The sequence below is a fragment of the Mus musculus genome, chromosome 5 (assembly GCF_000001635.26).
Source record: "Mus musculus strain C57BL/6J chromosome 5, GRCm38.p6 C57BL/6J".
Taxonomy (NCBI): Eukaryota; Metazoa; Chordata; class Mammalia; order Rodentia; family Muridae; genus Mus; species Mus musculus.
The window spans coordinates 44,465,734-44,485,583 of record NC_000071.6 but is presented as its reverse complement, the minus strand read 5'-3'; the positions used below and the strand labels follow the sequence as shown (position 1 = coordinate 44,485,583).

Genomic DNA, 19,850 nt, shown 5'->3' with positions numbered 1-19,850 from the left:
GGAAGAGAGGAAGGGATATAAATAAGGGAAAAGGCCTAAGCAGAGATGTGAGCAAGGTGTCCACCTGAATCCTTGCAAAGTCCTGGATATAAAAAGTAGATAAGAGCTAGGGAGCTGGCTCAGTGGGTAACTCCCTTGCCATACAAATGGAAAGACTCGACTATGAATCCCTAGAATGCACATAGAAGTGCTCAATGTGGGGCCAGTGAGATAGGTCAATGATGGGTAAATTGCTTCCAACCAAGCCTAATCACCCAGAACATAGATAATAAAAGGATAAAACCAACAACAAGTTATCTTCTGACCTCAACACAAGTTCAGTGGCTCACAACACATAGACACACTAGTTAGTTAGTTAGTTAATTAATTAATTAATTAGAAGTCTAATGTTCTTATGTTGAAACTCGGGGAAGGGGCAAGCTCATAAATCAGCTGACATGGTATACTGGACAACCAATAACAGAGAGATCATGCTTCAAACAAAAATGGGAGGTGAGGACCTATATCTGAGGTTGTCTTCTGTCGCATCAATCCCAGAGAGAATACACCTGCACTCACTCATAGACATACAGACAGACAGACACACACACACACACACACTATATACATACATAGCCCAAAAGTAGATGTTAAAAAGAAGTGTAGATGATTCACAATGAGGTGTTATTCAAAAAGGATAGAATTTGATTGTTGGTGGCAGATGGGGATAACCACATGCCGACTTCAGGATACCAGCTTTACTGTAGCTCAAGGCTAACACCGACAAGTGCCACTTATTTGTTCAACTCTGTAGATGAACTGCAGCAGATGAGCCTGTATGTGCAGCTGAAGGTAATCAGAGTCCTCCTCCGAGAGAACTATCAGATGAAAGGGAAACAAAGAGAGGCAGCGTGCTGTCCACATTTTCTAGGCTCTCTGTTAATATGAAATTGCAGAAATCTTGAGACTTACCCAAGCCTCCCTGCCCAGTCAGCCCACACATATGCATTTGGGTCAAGCATTCTGCGCCGAAGAAGCAATCAGTCATTTATTGGATGGATAGATTGATCACTTCTAAGCCCACGGGACTGTGCCTGATTTGTCTGCTACTGACAAATGACTCCTTGCTGTTAATCTGGCTTCACTATCTGACCCATCCATCCACGCATCCGTTCATTCAGCAAATCCCCCTTGTCAGGATCCCAGGAAGTCAGACTAGAATGGTGCAGCGCAAGCCTAGCCTACACTCTCATTAAATCTGCACAGTGGCACCTTTTGAGGAAGAGACCTCACCTTCCCAAGGGACCTAACTGACCTGGGCAGCCCACACATGTTGAAATGTTTCATATTCAAGTGTAGTCAAGGCACAGGCTCCTCTTGGAACTTGATGACCCTACCCTTTCCACAGCTACCCGGATACCAGGTGATATTCTACAGTGCCACAGAAGGAGACAAAATTAAACTACAAACCTCCGTACATGCTGTTGCAGAGGTTGCAGATACTACCGACATACAGATTGCCACCTTTCTTTTCATGCACTGGGAACTTGGTGGCAGGCACAACTTTGCTATAAAATTGTTCTTCCAAGTCAATGGACTTGTATTATTATGTTGTGTGTGTGTATGTGTGTGTGTGTGTGTGTGCGCGCGCGTGCGCACACACACTTGCAGTATAGAAAAAAACAAGCCATTGAGGTCTGGCTTACAGTTATTATAAGAAAAAAGGAATGTTTACCTAGAGTCATATGAGACTGTGGTGGCTTGAACAACTTCCAAACCAGATTCTCAAGAGATTCTGAGACATCAGAAAGAGCAAGGATCGCCGCTCCAAGAGTTGGTTGGGACCAACAGAAACCTACTTCCCTAATCTTCCTGACTCTGTTGTAACAGTTGCAAGGCTTTGCTGTTTCCAGATTGTGATGCCTAGCTGCTCAGGAGACCAGCTCTTATCTGAGTTAGTTCTGCCACCTACAGCACACAGCCCAGCAAAACCAGCATAGGCTCCGCAGACAGGATAGCTCATTTGCATACATGAATAAAGGGGTGGGGCTGCGCATCTCCAGCCCGGGACCTCTCCAATGTTAAAAATGACTGTGAAGATTCTTGATTAGCATGCAAAGATGCAATCTCCTTTGGGATGGGTTACAATGATAGAAAGATATTTTCATATTAAAGTGGAAGAAAGAGATGGTAAGGATTAGCTTCGGAAAAAGAAATAGCTACCAATATCCAGAAAGGAGAGGCAATACTAAACACACACGCACGCACACACACACACACACACACACACACACAAAACAAAAAGCAAAAGAAAAAAAAATGAGTTCAAAGTTCTTGTGGTAAGTGTAGCTCCCCCAATCCATACCCTGCTTAATGTTGGTCACCCTTTCTGGGTTCAAGCAGGTCGTTTTTGTCATCCAGCCTGTCATGTAATGAAAAACAGTTTTGTCAAAAGAAGGTGATTTCCTGAGACACTTGAACTGTGAACCCAGGGTAGATTTCTTAATCTGTTTAAATCATTCCTAAGGGGACAGTATGTTCTTGGAGGGCAGAAGGGCATTCTCATATTTTGTGTCCCCAACAAAAGCCCAAGTCCTGAAAGCTGAGTGAATGTGTGTTGATGTCAAGAAATGAGGTTGTGGTGTTCACTGTGTGTGTTGTGCTTCCTAACAATCATGTCCTAATACTCGCCACACCGAGTGCTTGCGTGTGACACACCTTACCTCAGATTCTCACCATACAAGGTGGGTGGGTATCCACTTTCCAGATGAAATTGAAAACCCAGTGCTATCCAGCTGCATGTCCAAGGAGACACACCTGATGACAGTCACACTCCATCCTGAGACTCCCCAGCTGGTCCCAGTCACCTGTGTCTTTTACAGTCATCAGGATTGCATGTAGAAGAAACAGAAATGGACTGAAGAAAATAAAAGCTTTTGTGCAAGCTCTCTCTCTGTGTCCTGCAAGAGTGTGTGTGTGCATGTGTATGTGTGTGTGTGTGTATTTGTGTGTGTGTTCAAAAAAATGTTTCCCAGTCACTGGGATTTCTGAAAGTTTTTCTTGCCATAATATGACTGCAAACATCTCTGAGCTTCAGTGTGATCTGTCTCTGCCCTGTGCGGTGATTGGCTCTCAGGTCTGCCAGTAGAGACCATGGAGGCACTGTCCACAGCGTGCGCTCTGTGTATCCTTTGAGTCTTGGGAAAGGTTCCTTCTAGGGAAATGCCCACACATACAGCCCTCGCCACGTTGAAACACAGAATTAGCTTCAAGAGAATTCTGTCCTGTTTGTTGATTTCTTCTTCCTGGCATTTTAGATTTCAAAGGGGACATAAAATAAATAGGAAGGTCCTATAGATTGAAGAGCTAGCCAGTGATTGCAGGTTGTATTGCAGTATCTATAATGTTGGATTCCCATGGGCCAAGGAAGAAACCTGTCTCACTTCTGTGCTGGATGTTGTATATGTGTTACTCAGCCTTCAAAATCTTCCTTCTTCCAACAAAACTAAAAGAAGTTTACAAAAGACCCTTACTTAGGGTTAATGAATTTCACAAATCTGTCATTAACCAGTAAAATCTTTCTAGGTAACATTCATTGTGATCCTTCTTAGATCTGGGGAGGGAACTTGGGAAGGAGGAGGAAGTGAGAAAAAAACAGACAGAAACTGGAAACATGACAGAGTAGTGTTTTCCACTGGAACGTCCAGATTCTGTGAAGCAGAGGACCTGAAACTCCCATGGGAAATTATAGAGCCATATGAAGGTATGAGGGTTTTAAATGTGGATTAAGGGCAACATGTGCACAGTCCGTGAGAAGGGGCTGAGCACCCAAGTCTGTGTTTTCAGTAGTCAGACCTAATGGACACTCCTTAGACTACCCTTTGAGTCTGGAAAGGTCTTATAAGCACTATTCCTTAAATGCATCTGTTCACTGGGACACGGAGGCATTCCAAGACACTATGACCTCATGGAAAAGAGCCTTGGAAGCAGAGGACCGTGAAGGCTACATAAGTCTGTGAAGCAGAAAGTTCTAATTGCAAGAGGAACAGCACACTGCAGTTTACACAGGGAGATGTGTGGGGCATCCTTCGCTATGCCTTCAAGGATGGGGCAGGCATTAGCCATAAGGAGAAGATAACAAGCATCAAACAGAAAGTATCTAAGGGAGATGATGAAGGTAAGGGCTGATATAAAGGAAAAGGAAGAGTAAGGAAGTCAAACAGAAGCTAAAACTTAGGGACTGCACACATGTCTCTCCTAAGGCAACCACACATTTTACAGGGGCAGGCACATGCCAACATTCGCGTCACTGTCGCCCTCATGTGTGATGGATGGCTTGTTCCAAGTCGCAGACTTTGTGATCGTAGGTATTCTGATATGTGTGCACCCAAAGGAATCTAGAAAAGTCTAAGGTCACCCTAAATAATTTTGTCCTTTCATTTAATTCGATCTTTGTCATTAGATATCTTGGCCCAAAGTAAAATGCAAAAGGCTATACAAAGGAGATGACAAGGTGCCTAATGGTAGAATCTACAGATATGTACCACTTACATGAACTACATGGGTAAAATAAAACTAAAAATGAGCACATGAATAAAACGTGTAGAGTGCTCATCACCTGCCTTTATGAGAATCAGCAGCAAGAAGCATCACCTGGTTCTGCAAAGTTTAAAAGATGCATTTCCCCACCAGAGAACCTGTGTAAACCAGCACTGAAACTCACAGCATGAGGTTAGACAAACAAGAACCGCAGCCTGGAGCCAGAGCGGAAATCAGAGCAGTAAGCTCCGAAGAAGACAGCTTTCCTTAACCAGGGAAAGGCCTCTGAATTCATTACAGGGTTGTCTTTTCTGTACAGGAAAGTGTGTGTGTGTTTGTGTGTGTGTGTGTGTGTGTGTGTGTGTGTGTGTGTGTTTGTGTGTGTCTGTGTGTGTCTGTGTATGTGTCTGTGTGTGTTTGTGTATGTGTGTGTGTGTGTGTATGTATGTGTGTATCTGTGTGTGTCTGTGTGTATGTGTGTGTGTAAATCACATTTGGCTGTAATACCATGTAATAAATGATACTACCTTAAGTGGGCATAATCAAATACAGGTAATATTTCTTTCCCTTCAAACATACATAGAGAAAATCAAAACCAGGAAAGAAAGGGGGGGGACCAAACCCTTAAGCTGTCTAATGGATTCCAGCTGTTAGAATTATTATTGTAATTAATATGATCAAGTAGCAGAACTCCGGTGACTTTGAATTCCTTGCAGTTGTGTGTAATACTGGAGCCAATGCAGGAACTGATGTCGAGACACAAAACCTACAACCTCAGTCCCCGAGACTGCCTGAAGACCTGTCTGTTTCAGAAGTGGCAGCGGATGGTGGCCCCGCCAGGTATGCCCTCGTTCCTCACTGTCTTTATAAATATGCTCTCAGAGGATCTGGGGATGAAGGGCCATCAAGAGGAAGATGGCAATTCATTTGTCAGGAAAGGTTGGTAGCTAGGAGTATTCCAGTCATGCTTTGGGACATAGGTATGAACTTTCTAAAGATACACGTATTCTATGTATATGGGTGTGCCTGCATGATACGACATTGGATATATCTTAACACAGAACAAAGAGACTACAAGTACATTAATAATCCTCACCACACATTGCCATGAATTCCCACTTTCTCAGAAAATAGTTGTCCATAAAGTATTTTCACTATCTCTGAGCAGACTTTTTTGAAGAAGTCTAGTTTCCCTCATTTTCTAGTTATACCATACAGAGACATCCTAAGACTATTTGTTAATTAGTAGCATTTATTAAAGACCAAAGTCCAAACCACTTAGTGTTTCTAAACAGTTGAGAAGCTCTAATCTCACCAAGGCTGTGACAACCATGACTGTCAAGGCAGGCTGCCATGTGACATTAACATAGTAGGGAGAATAGAATGTTAACCACGGCATTGGCAAACCTTGGCGCCTTCTGAGGTGCCTATGGATCCTTGTTTCCTTTGTTACAAAGAAAAGAAGTAGGCCAGTTCCCAACTTCTCTACTGGTAAAACTATTCTAAATTCAATTATGAAAGTGGTACCTGTAGCTTGCTTCTGAGGCACTATTAGTGAATTACAGATATATAATTAGGCAGAACAATTAAATAAAAATCGTGTCATAGCTACAAGCAGAAGAAAAGAGTTTCACACATTTTGTGATGGGAATAAATCAACCATTTTCTTTTATTGTTATTTTTAGGTTACACAAAACGAGAACGTTTTCAATAGTTCTCTTTTCAGTGTGTAATGAGAACGTCGTTAGAGGGACAGTATGCGGGGGATTGCCTCAGACTCTATCCCTAGAGCCCATCCCTTTTCCCTTTTCCCCATTACAGCAGAACCCACAAGGCAACCGACAACCAAAAGGAGAAAACGAAAAAACTCCACAAGCAGCACGTCCAATAGCAGTGCCGGGAACACGACCAACAGTGCCGGCAGCAAGAAGAAGACCCCGGCGGCAAGCCTGAGCCTGGCCACTCAGGTACCTGTAAGTCTCACTTTGCTTTTAGGCCTGAAGCCTTGCCTTTCCTCTTCACCCAACTCAGGGGGACTGGGATTTCTCTCTGAACGAAAAGGATAGGTTCTGGGTAGTTTGGAGCTGGGAGGAGGGGGTGCGGTAAGGAAAGGGTAGGATGGGCCAAGAGGTAAGAACCCTGCCATGGTAACGTCCCCTGCAAACGAAGAATTAGGAGGGCATATTAAGAGTCCGTGCTGTGATGGGACCTGAATTAAAAAGCCATCAGAGTCACTGACAGGAGATATGGCACTCAAGGTTTAATTAAAGCATCACTTAGCAGCATGCCTCCTGGCATATTAAGGCCTCTCAGCGGCAGCCTTGGAGACCCAGTATGCCCCTGGAAACTGGTCTCCTGAGCTCTGGCCCCATACTGTAATTTGCCGAGGTCTTCCCAGCATGGGCCTCCCCTCTTATTTAAGAGCCAGGTAATTAGCTTGCAGCCACTAGAAGTATATATAGCTCTGTAAACTTTTGTCTGATACATCATTAGTCCATGAAGAGCCAGCCTCTGGTTTGATCCCACTTCTTTTTACCCTTGACCTCTTGCTTTTATTTCTGGACCTAGACAAAGGCTACTTGAGGGTAAGGGGGAGAAGCATGCTGTATATTTAAAACTGAGTGTTGAAGGTAGTGTCCGAAGAGAGTAGACTGCACGGCCTTCTTCACCAATGGTTGCTTCTTTTCAAACTGAACCATGGCCTTTTCTGCTTCCAAATTCTCACTGCAGGGTTAAACTGTCACTTTCAAATACTTCTGTCCTTACAAACACCTGCTGTCACCATCTGCCATGATTCCTTGTGGCTCCTCTGCCCATGCTCATGATTGTCACCAGGCATTTGACTCTGTTGAATCCTGACCCTTTCTTGACACTATGACTTCTAGACACTATGACCTCTCCCCTACTCTGTCTTCCTTGCCCTTTCCACCCTCTATCTTTTGTCCTCACCAACCTCTTTCTGATCCTACTTCACCTCTGTCCTCAAGAGTAAACTTTATCTGGAAACTCCCCACTTGCCAATGTGCCTCTCTAATCTGCCCTTCAGCCCATTTCTTATTGGTCAGTCTCTTTAGACTGAAGAAACCCAGTGCTCAAGGGTTCTCTGAGTCTATGGAATTCTTCCTGTCTTCCACAAATTGGGGCATGGTTTCCATTTTCCCTGTATTAGAGAAACAGGGATAGTAGAAATAATAGCCACCAGACATAAAGGGGATCATTTAAATTCTGAGACTGCTAGGAATTATTATCCTCATGTAATGCAACAAGTTTCCAAGCAGTCCTATTTCCTGAACAGACCTTTGTACTCATCATATTTGATGGTCAGAGAGGGAAGGTCAGAAGAGAGTACCTGATGTCAGCATTTATTTATTAAGGCACCAAAGAATTGTGTCCCTGCTTAAGCAAGAATGTGACTGGAGAATGGGAAAAGTGGCCCAGTCTAAAACAAATAAACAGAAAATGTCCATACAAGTAGCCCATGTATTCCTCTAGCCCTGGGTTTTGTTAGGTTCCTCGACCAAACAAGCAAAACGGATATCAGAGAATTCTGGAACCAGGGTATTACTCAAAAGTATGGATATTGAAGGAATTTAGGTCAGTTCCACTAGCTTTCTCTAAGCTCCTACTATGCTATGAAAAGCACTAGCAATTCTGAGATTTAAAATTATTTTAAAAACAAGGCCAGGAGGCTTTGTCATTAAGGAGCTCACTGACTAACTTGGGCATGACCGAGAAGTTTCCTCTTTGTTGCCAGATACACAGAGCATCGTGTTGAGAAGAATTCTTGACAGGTAGTGTTTGTAGGGCATCCATTAGTGATGTCTGCCAAGGGTTTAAAAGTTGAGAGTAAAAGAGTACCTCATATATTTTGGCACTCCTGGTCTGAGTGGAGTTATTTCAATTTTAAGAAACCTAGGTTTTCTATTCCGTAATCCTGCTTTCCTCTAAACCAATACGAGCTTTTGAGTAGAGGATTGCTGCATTGGGAAAATTTGCGTGAGTGTGGATTTTATGTGACCAAGGCAACACTAAATAGAAAGATGAATGCCGCTGTACCAAGCATCTTAAGGTATTTACATTAAATAGAACTTGCAGATGACCAAGAGAAGCAAGGAAGAGAAGCAAGCTATGAAAATGTACAGATTCTTAAGTGTCTTCAAGTTCAATGGAATTTAATAGTGACCACAGCTTTTTAACCATATTTTACTGAATCAGCATCATCTTATTGTTTGAATAGAAATAATCTGCAGGCATCAGACGCCTGCCCAATGACCATAGCCCTGGCCTGCATAGATTCTGCAACAACAGTGTATGTGTGCATACATGTGTATGTGAGTGTGTGTGTGTGTGTGTGTGTGTGTGTGTGTGTGTGTGTGTGTGGCCAGGAATAGGGTTTAATCCTTGGATTCTGCTTCTCACTTCATGAGCAGGGGCTAGGAGCCATCCCGAACTGCAGCCTCAACCCTGGGAGGGATGGAGACCTGTGTCATTCAACAGCAGTGACCCCTTCTGGCCAATTTAAGGAGAAGCATTGAGGGGCCCTGAAAGGAGTCACTTCCAGTCCTCCTCAGAGGTTGGTGGTCCTTGCACGGGGGATTAGTGAGAAGGTGTTAAGTGGGAAAAGGTACCTCGAAGCTCCCAGCTCAGGAGCAGAGGTCAGCTTCATGGGGAGCAAGGGTACGTGGGCTACTCTCAGATGCATTCCTGTGCCCCTAAGTGGGTCACAAAGGATGGAGATGGGAAGGAAATTCACTCCCACACTTAACTGGGATTTCCAGGACATGGGGGTGGGGATTTACATTTCACACCCCCTGGCTAGCAGCAGCCGGACTATACAACACATCTCTACTTAATTTTCCTTGAAGGTAACAAATAGAGATAGTCAGAGCAGAGCATCCCTGCCCTTTTGTAAAGGTATGAAAAGAACCAAATAGAAATGTTCATATAACTCTTTAAGTGGCCTTAAGTATTGACATGCACATAAAGTTTAAAATTCTTAGGGTTCTTATAGCTAGGCCCCTATCAATCAACTAATTCATGTGTCTGTGGTTATACACACACACACACACGCACACACATACAGAGAATTATGTTTCTAATTAAAATACTTTTAAAATAGCCAATAAAGCCAATATAGATAGCATCTCTCATAAACTTAGTAAAGATGCCTGGGTATCTTTTCCAGCAAATGCTAGTGTGGGGGTGTGGCAGAGCTGTCCTCCACACATCACAAGCCTCCACCAGAGCCCCACTAGAGTGATGCAAACCACTACATGCCTATTGTTTTTCTTGCATGAATGTTGTTTTCTAATGCAGAGAACACATCTGCAGTGCTGGGGACTTTCCTTCTCAAGTCACACTTAATTTGACTACTTGTGACATCTCTCCTCTGCTTTTCAAACCACCCTTCACTTCTTTACCCTCTTTCAGCTTCTCCCGATGGCCTTGGAATCACAGTACTAACACAGACCCACATGGTTTGTTGGATGGCCTGCTCCTGCCAGCTGACACTCAATGCATGTTCCCCCAAAGCCTCCCTAGCCAAGCGCATCCATTAACCGAATGCTGTGTGCAGCCAATCTTTCTTTCCCTACTCTTTCTACTTCCTTCTCTTCTTCGCCACAAGTAAAGCCTTTTAATTGCCTGTACCTAAGTGACACTTTTTATCCTCAAACTCCAGTGAGTGAGATGATGGCCTCTCGGCAAACTGAATAATGTTCACAAGTCTGTGTGGTGTCTACAGTCCATCTAAAATCACGTGGTCCCTCTTCCCCCTCAGAAAGACAGTCTATTTTTGCATCTCATCGTAAGAGTCCTCGTGAGGATTCTTACATGTCAGTGTCACTTCTGGCTCTTCGTTGCCTAGTAAGCACTTTCTTGGAAGCATCGGTTCAGTATCCGGCCATACTAGTACCGTTACTAGTCCATTTACTGCTGAGTTAGTGAAGCTCACATATTATACATTTACTCCATCTGCGCCATTTCTCCTTAAAACCAATTTTACCAGTTCATGAGAAGGACTAGTCAGAAAATATAGTGTGGATAGCTGTTTATCATCTCATCCAAATAAAGAAGGGGGCAGGGAAGGACTAATTGAAACGAAGTTTTTCCTCCCAGAATAGACCAGGTGGGAATTAATACAGGGTTTGTTCAATGGACTCCTTCAGAGTTCTAGTTTGTATTTAATTAGTATCCATGTTGCTCTCTTCTCCAGACAGTAGAAAAAGCTCCCCAGGGTTTTAAAAATGTCCAGTGGTCAAACATTTTACTGGAATAGGTCCCTGTGAAGGACTGCACACCTATCCCTCCTATGCAGCTGGGCTAGCAAGTCTTCCCCCCCCCCCCCGCCCCCGCGCCCCTCGCTTCCTAAATGGTTGCTGAGAACAATTTGCCCACTTCAGGCCCTGAACTACTCGGAAGAATCTATCTGATAGATAGCCTGTCCCACACCTGGGTCATCCCAGTATAATCCTCCCTTTGAACAGAGAAGCTGGAATTCTGTCTTGGGTGTCTATCCCTATCCCGACTCTGGGCCTGGGCTTTTCCAGCTGTGGCTTCTACTGGAGCTCCCGGCTACAGTAGGTGGCTTTCTTGTTTGCATGGAAGGACAATTTGTATTTAAAAGAGTGATTACTTGGATTCTTCTTGCTTGCCCCCACCCCTGATGACTACCAGCTCCGTTGGAGTAATTATAATTAGCTTGCTCTTCATCTTTCTTTTATGGTACCAGCTGGATGGCCTGGTTCTCTTTACTGCCCAGATTGGTAGCAGGGTTGGCTGTGTAGAGATAGGTGACAGGCACCATGAAATAACAGATGGTAAATTCAGGGCTTGTTGGCAATCAGCAGGTTTTTGCTAATGACTTAATTAGCTATGCAAATTGTCAAATCAGTGTGAACATTGTTTTTATCGAAAACTTTACCTAAATTAATTACCATAATTAAGTAGCAGAATGTCAAGGATATTGGCTGCATAAAAGGACCTGGCAGAGTAGAGAAGAGAGGGATTCTGTCTTCAATTAAAGTGTATATCATCCTGGGGACAGAGTAAATATTATTTGGAATGAGTTGTGTGGGTATTGCAGAATGGTACCTTAACTACCCGCCTGTAAGCTATCTGCAAGTTGACAGGGCCACTCACAAACCCTCACTGGAGGTGGCAATTTTTGGAAGTATTGCCAAAAAAAGGTTCCATAGCCCTCTCAAAAGTGCCCCGGGTCAGCAAGTTCAAGCGTGGATTTTTTTTTTTTTTTTAATTTTGAAAAATCCATTTTTTTATTTCTGCAGATTGCTAGCATTGCTCGTTCTCCGGTGTCAGGCTGCGCACTAAGGACATAAACTCGCGTGGTTGTTACACATCAGGAGGCAATGTTTATTTCCTGTAGAAATCCAATATGCGTCTCGCCCCCCCCCCCCAAACATTGAGACTTGACCCTGTTGTGCAGCGCACAAAGTGTGTCTGTCCTAGGTCCCCCAAGCTCCTCCCACTGTTGTTTTAAGCTGAGCTTCTCTCCCCTAAGGTTTCCCTGTAATAATGTCAGCTGCTGTTCACAGGATGTGATGGTGGTAGGAGAGCCAACTCTGATGGGAGGTGAGTTTGGGGACGAGGACGAAAGGCTAATCACTAGATTAGAAAACACGCAGTATGATGCGGCCAACGGCATGGACGACGAAGAAGACTTCAACAATTCACCTGCCCTGGGGAACAACAGCCCGTGGAACAGTAAACCTCCCGCCACGCAAGAGACCAAATCAGAAAACGCCCCACCCCAGGCTTCCCAGTAAGATGGGCTACTGGCACCTGATTACGCTGTCCATAGGCCCGTGGGGTAGAATTCCATTCGCAAATCTCTACTATCAGGAGAGAAAAGAGATGAAATTTAAAACACACAAGCAAAACGTTTCCATGTAAACATCTATTTCTAAACTTATATAATGACCTGATTTTCTTTCTTGCAATTTTTCCCCCTTTTTAATTGAGAGGATCGTTCGAATGAGCCTCTGTGGCCTCTCCTTAGAGGCCTTCACAAGAAGCATAGACACTGTCCCTGACGGTAATTAGAAGAAGCAGAGGCTCACACATCTCCTGGCACGGTCTTATCTCCCTCGTGTGTTGAACTTGCTGTCCGTCCATGCACCCTACGAAGGCCATGCTGTGCAAACGTGCTCAGGATCTCAGTAACGGGCCAACCCCCAACTACAGATGACTTTTTAATATTGTAAAATATTTTCTGCTTTTTTGACTTGCATTTGAGAGTTTCTTGTTTCAGTAAAAAAAGAAAAGAAAAGAAAAATATCCGTTTTGGAAAAATAACTTAAATGCCCCTCCCCGGCCGCCTCCAATTTCCATTGGTTTCCATGTGGCAAGATCCCCGAGAAAACACAGCTAGGTGACTTTCTGACAAGCTGAAGCTAATTGGTTCTTGAATCTGAGTTGTTTCAATTTAGGCCAAGTACTAGAACAAGGAATCATCAAAGATATATGGGTAGATTTTATTATGTACACAAAGACAAATGGACCCTGAGAAATGTATGCGTTTGTAAACTTGCCATGGGTCCGAATATTTTCAAGCCATGTAATCCATTAATTTTGTGGGAAGCTTAATAAATCAGAAGCTTTTATTTCTTCTTATTTTAATTGTATCTTAGTTGACTGAATTTTGGTGAAGTTTTTTTTTTTTTATGCTATATTTCCTGTGTAATATTTTGTAAATCCTTCACCTGTTTCTTTTATGGGGACTTTTCTTTTGGGGCAAGTTCAGTGTATTTATGTGAAACTTTATAAGAGAACTAATTTTTCCATTTGCATATTAATATGTTCCTCTATACATGTAAAGACACAGTGGCTCTGTGTGTCATCAAGCAGCTGTATTTTATGTATGCTTTACTGGTAAGTGTGCCAATAATAAACTGTGTTAATGACCAAAGTAAGTGAATCTGGCTGTTGGTGTGAGTACCTGTGAATCCATCTGCTCACAGTGATAAGAAATATCAAGACTGGACTTAATATCCTGACTCTAAATGGAATGATAATACCCGTGGGATGCAGGCTCACTGCCCACCAACGTCTCTGAGACAGAATACACTCACAGGTAGAAAGTCACATAAAGGGAGGCAGGAGAGCTGGCCCTGCCCCTTAGGAGCTATGGCAATGGGAAGCTAGCTGGGGCAGTGCTAGATAACAGACAGGCTGGCCAGCTCAGCTACCAGCCAGGCCCAGATCCAGAACTTTGAGTTGCCCTACCCTAACATCTATGCCATCTGTAATCTGCTAGAGCACTTGAAAGGGCCAGCTCTACAGAACCAAAACTGCAGGAACTCCATGACACAGGGGAACAACAGAACATCTGAGAGGAGACCCAGTGCTGATCCAATATTGATAGTGTAGCAGAAGCCAGAGGCCTCCAACCAGACTAATGAATTACTGTGATGAACATTTGCAAGTAAAGTTGGTTGGACAAAAGGGTATACTGTGTGACACATTGTGACAAAGAAACTACAACTGCCATAATATGATGGGTTTTGTTCTGTTTACATTTAATTTTAATTTTCTTTGGGGGTGGGGGGAGGTTGCAAGTGGCAGAGGGCAGATACAAAGGGATGGAGAGATGCATAAGATTGGGTTCATGATGGGAAATTCATAAAGAGTTAATAAAAAGTTTTTTTAAAGATGGGATTTCTAAGGTTCTTTTGACAATCAACAATTTCCTAGCTCTAATAATGTGTATATTACTTAATAAAGATGACAGTGAAAAAAATGGATTGCTTACCCTCAAAATGACAGCCTAAGACTCATGCCAACCGATCTTCTTAGGCCCAGGAATGCTGCCTGGGGCAGGCAGGGTATTGACCGTCCATTCCTCTGATGAATCCTGAAAAGCACGCTCCTGCCCCTGGTCTACATCCTGTGTCGTTGGAAACACTTGTGCCAAAATGCAAATGGGTATCTTTATCTGTTTTGTCTGGCTATAACAAAATACAACAACCTGTATGATTTATAAAAAGAGGACATTTTCTTAACAACAACACTTGAGGCTCGGAAGTCTGACACTAAAGTGTCATTGTCACCACCCAAGGCAGGTGGTGAGAGGGTAAGAGTCAGTGAAGGAAGTAAAGGAGGAGATGGAAGTCCCTTTACGAGAATCCCACTCCCAGGATGACTAATCCACTCCTGTGATAATGTAACATACAGAATTCATAGGGGCAGAACTCTAATGATATTGTTACCTTTTAAATTTTTTATTTTCTTTTTTACTTATTCACTTTACATCCCCTCACTTCCCCCTCCCTGTCACCCCCTCCCACAGTCCGTCTCTCATCCCCTCTACCCTTCTTCTCTAAGCAGGCACCACCACCCCCCAAGGTATACCCCCATCCTGGCACTTCAAATTTCTATTAGGCTAGGCATTTCCTATCTCACTGAGGCCAGACAAGGCAGCCCAGCAAGAAGAACATATCCCACAGGCAGACAACAGCTTTTGGGACAGATCCCTCTCCAGTTGTTTTGGACTCACATGAAGACCAAGCTGCACATCTGTTAAGTATGTATGGGGAGGCCTAGGGCCCATGTATGTACTTTGGTTGGTGATTCAGTCTCTGAGAGCCCCAAGGGTCCAGGTTAGTTGATTCTGTTCATCTTCCTGTGGTGTTCCTATCCCCTCAGGGCCCACAATCCTTCTTCCTATTCTTCCATAAGAATCCCCAAACTCCATCCACTGTTTGGCTGTGGGTGTCTGCATCTGTCTGAGTCAGCTACTGAATGGAGCCTCTCAGAGGATAGCCATGCTAGGTTCCTGTCTACAAGCATAATAGAGTATCATTAATAGTGGTAGGAATTGGTGCTAGCTCATGAGATGGATCTCAAGTTGGACCAGTTATTGGTTGGGCAGTCCCTCAGTATCTGCTCCATCTCCCATGCCTGCATTTCTTGTAGACAGGGTAAATTCTGGGTTGAAAGTTTTATGGGTGGGTTGATGTTCCTATCACTCTACTGGAGTTCCTGCCTGGCTACAGAAGGTGGCCTTCTCAGGTTCCATATCCTCAATGCTGTGAGTCACAGCTAAGGTCACTCCCACCACCACTGATTCTTGGACACTTACCTTATCCCAGATCTCCGTCTCATCCTGGAGATGCTCCCCCCAGCCACCCCCATCAGTTGCAGATTTCCATTCATTTTCATTGCCATCTGGCCATCTCTCCTGTCTCTCCCCTCACCTGATTCTAAACTCCCCTCCTATTCCTCTTCCCATCCCTTCTCCCTCCCAGATTCCTCCCTTCATCTGCCTCTTTTGACTATTTTATTCCCTCTTCTAAGTTGTCACTTATTTTTTAACATCATATTTCTTATCCTTTGAGAATGTCATTCAGTGTATTTGATCCTTGGGAAGAGTTTACCCCCAATTGCTCCCAGGCCCATCCCCTTAACTTGCCACCCCCTCCCAATTCAATGTTCTCCTTTTTCATTTTAATAACCCAGTGAATTCTATTGGTGCTGCCCATATATTCCTGAGTGAGCTTTCATCCACTGAAGCACATGGCTCCACTAGAAGCCACATCCTTAAAAATCTGACCCTCTCATCCCTAGAAGCTATCAACTGTAATTAGCACCTCAGTTAGGAGTGAGGGTACCTGTGTGCCTCCCTGCTTCCTACTAGAATGCTGAGTTGCTCAATCTTGTGCAGGCAAGCATAGCTGCTGTGAGTTTGTGAATGTAGTTTGTGTTTGTAGACAACCTTGTCAAGTCTTAAAGGCCCCGCCCCTTGACATTGCTTTACTAGGAATTAAGCTTCTAACATGTGGAACTGGGGAGATATGCTGAAACCGCAGTACTGGGCAACTTGTTGCTGAAGCAGTAGACTGGGAAAGAGCATGAAGCCTCTAGCCTCTCTCTGCTAGCTCCAAGTGCTGTGTTTCTAACACCTACAGTAACTCTTCAGATCTCTGGATGAGAAGTAGGACAGGCACAGGCTATAAAGGCAAAAGAAACCTATCCACTGTGGGTTTGCCATAGATACATCACACCTTCTCTGCTGAACTCCATGCTAAGGGCATCCTGGGAACTCAGGGACTGATCCATATTTATCACCAAATGGAGAGGAAGGGTCACCTAGAGAACTCACAGTCACTACTGACACAGCTCTTTAGTTACTCCACACAGTAAGCATAAATACTAATGGCCCCATGTCTCTCAGACACTTTTTTAAATCCTCATATATTGAGTATAGAAAATTCACTTGAGTACTGTTTATGTTTAAGGAAATCCCTCACATTTTTCCACTTTATGCCAATAAGGAGGAGAAAAGAGCTATTAGCATTTGAGGAGCAAGTTTGATGCCCTTGTGCTAGATAATTTAGGTTTCTTATCTTAGCACGTTTTGGAATTCAAGAGGAATCTAAAAAGAGAGTGCTTGGGGTTCCAAGAAGGTGAGTCTGAGGCTGGAATTTGGAGACATGGGATTTGCAGTGGGGGAGGGGAGGTTGTATGGAGACCAGCCCCTAAAGGAGTAGGGAATGTAAGCTGACCAAGAAAGTACAGCCAAGGAAAGCTGTGACCCTCTGGTCTATGTCATGGGTCATTACTTGAGAGGGGAATCTGGGAGAATAATCCTTCTTGCCGAGTGACTCCTCTTGTGCCTGAAGCCAACTTTTGTACACCTCTATCAATCCATCATTGGCTAGGGACCATGCCCAAGGAAAATGAGTGTGCTGGGACCTTCAAGGCTTCCACCAGTTGAAGGCATATGGCAAGAGTCAGAGCATCTTGGGTTTTATGGAAGATATCTGGGCAGACTCATAGTCTTTTGGATGAGCTGGCCAAGTCGGTATACACCATAGGTAGCATGTAAGATATGAGTCTGGATGTTCCTAAACCGTAAATCTTGGATGTTTTTCTAGAATGCTATATTGTTTTGCTATAACATGAGCTATAAGCCCATCGGCAAAAGAGTCAAAAACAAACACACAAAAACACTTAGGCATGGCTGTTGGTGAGCTGCTGAAAGGCCTGTTCCTCCCCTGCCTCCCCATTTTAGGTTTTGATTCATTGGTTCTTGAAAGTCATTTATGTTTGCACTCTGCAAACACTTTAACTCTTATTCTAGTTATGTATGGTTGCATAACAAGTCCATCCACAACTTAGTGAATCAAAAGAATAATTTATTCTGACACTTTAGCCCTTGGAGAAGAGGACTCTGCTGAGAAGTTTACACTTACAGTGTCTGGTGCCTACTGTATCCAGAATCACCAATGGCTTGTCTAGAGTGGACATCCACAATAGAGTACTCACAGTGGTAGGACAAGATAGGACAAGATAGGAGCTCAGCCAGAGTGCTGACTTTTTATAGCATCTCCACAGGACATGACCAACCTGGACCATACAGAAGGGGAAAGTCAATTGCAATTTCCAGTGGAGCCAAGAGAATAGGCAGAGGTTTGGGGCTTCTCTGGGTGACCTGGTTGACCTGGATGAGCCAAAAAAAATTGGGGTTCCAACAAGGTTACAGGTCTTAAGCCAGAGTGTGGGTCTCACATCAGAGAAGCCACTAGTTGCCATCCTCATTCATAAAACCCTCCTTGAAGTATTTTAACATTCACTTCAACTGGTTCTTGGGACTGCTCACTCACTCTCCCATTTCCAGTCAACAGAACTGACAGAAACACATAGAGACACAGACAGGCAGAAATAAAGACAACAAGTAGTGGCCGCCACCCATATTGACACTAGGGGATCTGGTAGCCATATCCCAGATACTGCAATTAGGGTCACTGTAGCCTTTTCTAAGTGTCTTGTGCAGTAGGCACCAGAAACAGACTCAGCTATTGAGGTGACAGATCCACGCAACTTTCTACAGTTTTCCATTTACATTTATGGTGGGTCAGAAGCCTCTGGGTCAACAGAACACGAGGTAAGAGAAGTTCCTTGGGTGCTGAAATATCTCAGACTTCACCCCTCTAAGAGCTGTCCTCCCTCAATATTGGCACAGGAGATCTGAAGCTCCAAGTGACCCAGTGACTTGACCTCTGCAAATCTCATCAGGGACTCCAGAATGTTATGGGGTAACTCCACCAGAGAATATATGCAGACACTCTTAGAATCAATAGAAAGTCTGTATTGGTGGCTGGCAACTGTGTGGAGAACTTGCCTAAATCATGAAGCCCCAATAAAAATTTTTAAAAAGGAAGAAAGAAAGAGAAATCCTGGGTGACACACTTCGGTTACTAAGAACAGTTAGAGAGATGCTAAATTACAGAAGCCAAAAAGCAAGGTTAGTATTTTTGAGACTTTCCTGGATCCTGGAATTATGGATCAGGTGTTTGATGGATTAGTCTTTCTTCCCATTATGGCAGGTATTGGGGTCTATGTACTAGGTTCTAAGTCAGTGACCACCTCAGCAGGTATGGGTGTCTGTTGCACTTCCATCTCCCTGACTTACCAATACTTCATTGGACAATCTTCTAGCCTTCCTTCTTGGTTCAAATGAATTACAATACTGGACAGGACAGATAAAGAATTAACAGTCACATGCCCTGTAATTTGTATTACATAATACTATAAATCAGCTCATTAAGAACCCTTTCAATACACAGTTTCAGTGTCTATATAATTCTCCACTCATGGAACACCATAGTTTATTAACCCATCATTTGTAGTTAGTCACCTCCCCTTTTAATATCCTATTAGAATTATATAATCACTAATAAGCTGGTAAAGAATTGTTAAGAGTTTTTCCACCAACCAGCTTAAAAGATACTCTTGTGTCTGGTCTCCACACCCTAACTTCCTTATAAATTCCTTTCAGATAAAGAGCAAGTAACATGCAAGGAAACACAGAAAATTCAAATTAAAGGAGCTTAGAGGTGCGGGGTTCTTAAGCAATGTTCCCATTGTTCTGTGCTTTGCATCTCATTCTGTCTTCCCCAAACCAGGAAGAAGGCCTGGTTTTCTTGACAAAGTTCAGAGAGGTCAAATGACTTTCCCAAGGTCAGGCAGGTAGAAAACATCAGTGTTGAACTTGAACCCATGCAGGGGAAATTCTGATGCTCTGTCAACTCTGCTAAGCTCTAGGAAAATGCTGGGGTAAAGGCAAGCACATGATGGGGTGTTTCTGGAAAAGACTCCGTGAGGTGGGTGGAGAAATCACATACTGATGCTCGTACACACCGGAGACTCCGCTTACTTAACCTGAACTTAGTGACTGCTCGCACCTGTTCTCCATCAGTAGCATCAAGGTGGTATTTGAGACCCTAACGGAGTTTGAGATTGAAGAAAAACTAATACAACCATGTGGTTGGTGTTTAGATCGACATGTTTTACAAACCTGATGCTGAGAAGTT

General features: G+C 43.6%; 1 protein-coding gene across 14 annotated transcripts in view; it reads left to right on the top strand.

The window, feature by feature from the left end:
• Ldb2 (LIM domain binding 2) overlaps nucleotides 1-19,850 on the top strand; it is a 363,805-nt gene that overhangs the window by 314,176 nt on the left and 29,779 nt on the right. The window contains exons 6-9 of one of the 14 annotated variants that reach the window (XM_006503755.4): nucleotides 5,235-5,358; nucleotides 6,343-6,491; nucleotides 8,949-9,091; nucleotides 11,805-13,453. In XM_006503755.4, the coding sequence (XP_006503818.1) occupies nucleotides 5,235-5,358; nucleotides 6,343-6,491; nucleotides 8,949-9,053 (378 nt within the window). In that variant the 3' untranslated portion in view covers nucleotides 9,054-9,091; nucleotides 11,805-13,453. Of the gene's footprint in view, nucleotides 1-5,234; nucleotides 5,359-6,339; nucleotides 6,492-8,948; nucleotides 9,092-11,804; nucleotides 13,454-19,850 lie in introns of those variants that run through there. The other 13 variants (XM_006503756.4, XM_006503754.4, NM_001077398.2 and 10 more) reach the window with 13 other exon arrangements.